This window comes from Alligator sinensis, unplaced genomic scaffold (genome assembly GCF_000455745.1).
Source record: "Alligator sinensis unplaced genomic scaffold, ASM45574v1 scaffold1322_1, whole genome shotgun sequence".
Classification (NCBI taxonomy): domain Eukaryota; kingdom Metazoa; phylum Chordata; order Crocodylia; family Alligatoridae; genus Alligator; species Alligator sinensis.
The window spans coordinates 911668-915791 of record NW_005842116.1 but is presented as its reverse complement, the minus strand read 5'-3'; the positions used below and the strand labels follow the sequence as shown (position 1 = coordinate 915791).

At 59.8% G+C, this 4124-nt stretch overlaps 1 protein-coding gene across 1 annotated transcript in view; it reads right to left on the bottom strand.

Moving 5' to 3' along the window:
* Positions 1 to 4118, bottom strand: part of SLC41A1 (solute carrier family 41 member 1) — a 27193-nt gene extending 23075 nt beyond the window's left edge. The window contains exon 1 of the mRNA XM_006024750.3: positions 2863 to 4118. Coding sequence (XP_006024812.1) covers positions 2863 to 3246 — 384 coding nt within the window. The 5' untranslated portion in view covers positions 3247 to 4118. The remainder of the gene's footprint in view (positions 1 to 2862) is intronic.
* Positions 4119 to 4124: the final 6 nt, after the last annotated feature.

Genomic DNA, 4124 nt, shown 5'->3' with positions numbered 1-4124 from the left:
TTCAGCAGCTAGAACAGGGACACTGAAATGCCTGGGTCTTGCTTTCCATCCTACTGCCTGCCCAGTCATGGCACCCTGAGCACTCACAAGACCCACTGCACGTATGTTACTTCTCAGTCAAGCCCTTCCAAGTATTCCCGACTTGGCAGACCGCTTGCCTGACTCCTGGCTGTGAGCTCAGTGCCTCTCAAAGCAGCAGCAATCCATGGCCAGCACAGAAATGATGCCATGTACTGGAAAGCCAACATCAGCCCCACTGCCCAGAGGGTTACCCCTGCATTTTGTAGGGAGCGACCTGAGAATACCAGCTCCCCAGTTTTGCCAATGCATTTAAATGCCACGTTTAATGCCTCACTAAAAAGAGTTAGAGGAGCTGGCAGAACACGCTGCACCAGCTACACACCATGGAGCCACGGGACAGAGGAATTATGAAGTTGGGTTTGAGACCTTTGCAAATAAAAGACAGGAAAGCTCCTTGGGGTGCAGCTGTGCTCCCACGCTCCCTACTGCAGGTCTTTGACGAGAGCAGCCTTTGGGTTAAGACTACAGCTTGGGTCCTGTCAAAGGGAAGGTGAGGGAGCTTGAATCCGGGGAACAGGAAAGCCTCTGGGAGGGGCTGGGCTTAAAAAAGGATGCATCAGTAGTCCAGGGAAGCTGGAGGAGCTGCCAGACTAGGCAGGGGTCAGACAGTCCAGCTACCCAGCAGGGGGGAGCACCAGCTACTTCAGCGCTCCTGTCGCAGGGACAGATGCAGCAAAGTGGCTGCCGAAGGGGACAGGGGAGAGCATCTTCCCGTTTTAAGGAACCTGCCCTTGTGCGCTGACCCAGAAAAGCAGCGTAGCAACCCGTTCTCTCCAAGCTGGATGCCAGGCCAACCGCAGCCAGAGAGAAGCGACTGATTTCACCCTCCCTGGGGTGCCCAGCATTGCAGGTCCAGCTCACAAAGGTGGCAGGGATTGTAACAGGGCTGCTTTTCTTTTGTTCCAAGGACTTCATGTACCTGCACTGAGCAGGCACCTTATTCCATGCTTCAGTTCTCACTCCCCTCACTAACATCTCCTCCCCCGCCCCGCCAGCCAGAGAGCTGCAGCAGCCAGGAGAGGCAGCCTGCATTCAAATGCAGCTATCTTGTCCACGGCCGTCTCAACTCCCTGGGCACAGCCAGCCTGCTAAGGCAGTGGGAAAAGGGTTAAATGGCTGATTTGCTGCCAGCAGACGCAGGCTCCTGGAATAGCGCAATAGCGGGGGTAGACAGCGACGCTGGCACAGGATCCATGGTCAGATGAGCTGCATTCCCCACAAACCGCACTGCCTGTTTGTGCTGAAGAGCATGCCCCGTCCCAAAGGGCTGTTATCCTGTCGGAGTCGGGGGCAGTGAGCTGCACCACGCCTGCCAGAGGCCAGGTCTGTGCTTAACCTGGTCTAAGGATCCCAGTACCTTGCACAGATAGATATCAGGGAGGGAGGGCAAAACAACATGCTTAGACAACTGGCATTAGGACTCCCTGCAGAGTGCTGGGCACATGTCCTCCTCCCCACAAAGGTGTTTCTGCACCAGCCTTTGGCATCTCTTATGGGAAGACAGTGTTAAATGATGCTTAGGTCCACGGGGTTTCTGATGCAGCCTGGGACCTGGCACGTGCAAGCAGGGCCGCAGGTAACCACCTACCCAGGTGCGGAGGCCATCCTCCACCCCAGGAGACAGGCACCTGGACCAAGACATGACCTTTGGCACTGCATCACAACAGGACAAATGGCAGCCCTACCGGTCCACAAAGCACAGGGGAGCTGCTAAGCCCCACGACACTGGATACGTAACCCCACTGCAGCCCTGCCTGACTCCAAACACAACCGGCAAAACAGATTCTGTGCAGGCAGTAACCAGAGCCCAGGACAGCCGCAAGCAGGAGTCTGGGAAATCCTTCCTTGAAGCATTCGATCAGAGGGTTTGACCTTGCCGACAGCTGCTCCGGCCACACGCGTCAGCTGCAACCCCCACCCCGGTCTCTGATCCAGGCGCGGGCTCCGTGGCAGCAGCGATGCTTGGCTGCACCGAGAACCAGATTCAGCGCAAGCTGCTGGCTCCTCACCGCCGTCTCGGCCTCTCCAGCCATGGAGGCAGGTGCCCAACTCCCTCCCGCCCCTCGCCAGCCTGTGTCTACCTCACAGGGGGAGCTGCCATCTCCAGTGCTTTGCCAAGCCAGAGGTCCTTGCATGCCCGCACGTTTGTGTATCCGAGGGCTTCCCCACGCACCTCTGTGGTAGAGCAGTACTAGCCACCCACCCTGTGATCCCACGGTCACTGCCGCAACCGCAGCACAGCCATGGCCGCACAGGGTCAGCGCAGGCTGGACAAGCCCCACGTGAGCTTTCAGCAGCTGAAGGCTGTGCGGCAGCAACGGCCACACTGCTTTCCACGGCCAAGTTAGATCGAAGCCTCTCAACCGCCCCTCCGACCAGCCTAGATGTGCCCTTAATGACTTGCTCAGTCACACGCAGGACACGTCCGAGGCTGAGCTGGGGGCTGAACTGGAGTCTTGCGAGTCCCACGACAGCCCTGTTCTGTCGTGCCTAGAGGAGGGAGCCTTGCCCAGGGCCCAGCACTCAACACGGCTCCACCACCACGCTTTAGCCCCAGGCCAGGGACAGACCAGTTTTAGATGACTCAAGAGCAGCTCACTCCTATCTGTTCTTGGCCTCAGCAGCACTGAACCACACCTGCCCAGGAAGTGACTGAGAGCAACAGCTCGCTGCATGGAGGTCCCCACATCCGCGCCTCCCCCTATCTTGGGCCCGGGTCAAGCCACAGGCCAAGTAATGGCACCCGGAGCCCAAAGCCCAGCACAGGGGTCTCGGCCTTACCTGCACTATGTCCAGCACCATCCCGGCAGCGACTGTCCCAAACCCAGCCAGCAGGAAAGGGAAGAGGACCTGCAGCCCGATGGAGAAGGAGGTCTCTTTGAACGGAGAGGCAGGCTCGGGGCCGCGGTCGGTGCTGGTGTCATCGCTCTCGTTGCTCTGGCTGCCGTTTTCCAGCAGGGCATCCTCTTCTCGCACCCCCTTGGCATTGGCCCGCGACTCCAGCACGACCACCTCCACCCCTTCCCCGTCGGGGCCCAAGAACTCCGTGGACTCCACGAGCTGCTCCCGGTCGGGACTGGTGAGGCAGTCGATGGTCCCGGCCACGATGGGCAGCACCACCCCGTTGGTCTGGTGAGCCTCCTTCTGCTCCATCTTGGAGGACATGCTGAAGGGGGGACGCCAAGCTGGCTCTCGGCTCGGCAGGACTACAGCAGGCGGGCGCTCCGGCAGGGACTTTCTGCCAGGAGCTCACACGAAAGGCATGGAGATGCCACCTCCCTTGCGCCAGCCGCCCTGCCTTCAACTGCAGAGACTGATCCCCCAGCAGAGCTCCCCATCAAGCACGCTCCGGGAAGGGGAGACGCCAACCACTAAGCCAGCAGAGAAAACGAAGTTCACTCTACTCCCCTTCCTCCTCCCGGGCAAAGGGACCCTGGAGATACCAAGACGTGGCAGGCGAGGCTCTCGGCGTCTTTTCTTCCGACGCCGGCACCTTCTTCCACGCCGCCCTTGCTCCAGCAGGCAGATTCGTGCTTTGCTTCAGTCCAGGGAAGACGGGCAGGTGGGGAGGGACAACTGGTCTTTCAAGCCTTCGCACGATCAAGCCGGATCCTAAAGGAGCTTGCGGGGAGGTGGAAAAAAAGACCGGGGTCGTGTCTCTTTCCAAGAAAGAAAGAAGTCCTTGCAGCCGCAGCTCTTCAACCCGCTCCAGGCGCGTGCCGAATCCAGGCAAGGAGGCGAGAGAGTCCGAGGGTAAAAATAAAGCGGCTCGCAGACGACAGCGTGCGTCTTCTGTCCCGGCCGACCCCTCCGGAAAGGGGATCTCTCTCGCCGCGGCCCACGTGGCACCGGCTGGTATTTAAAGCAACAGGAAGCTCCCCAATAAGGCGCCGGGCGCCGGCACTCGGAGTCTCTTGCACGCGCGCCAGGAACCGCTCGCTCCGGACCTGCACCTGCAACACACGGAGGGAGACGAGGCACCGTTAGCGTTCAGCAGCCCACACGAGGGCTGGTTCATTGGGCAGCGCTCCCCGGGCACGGCC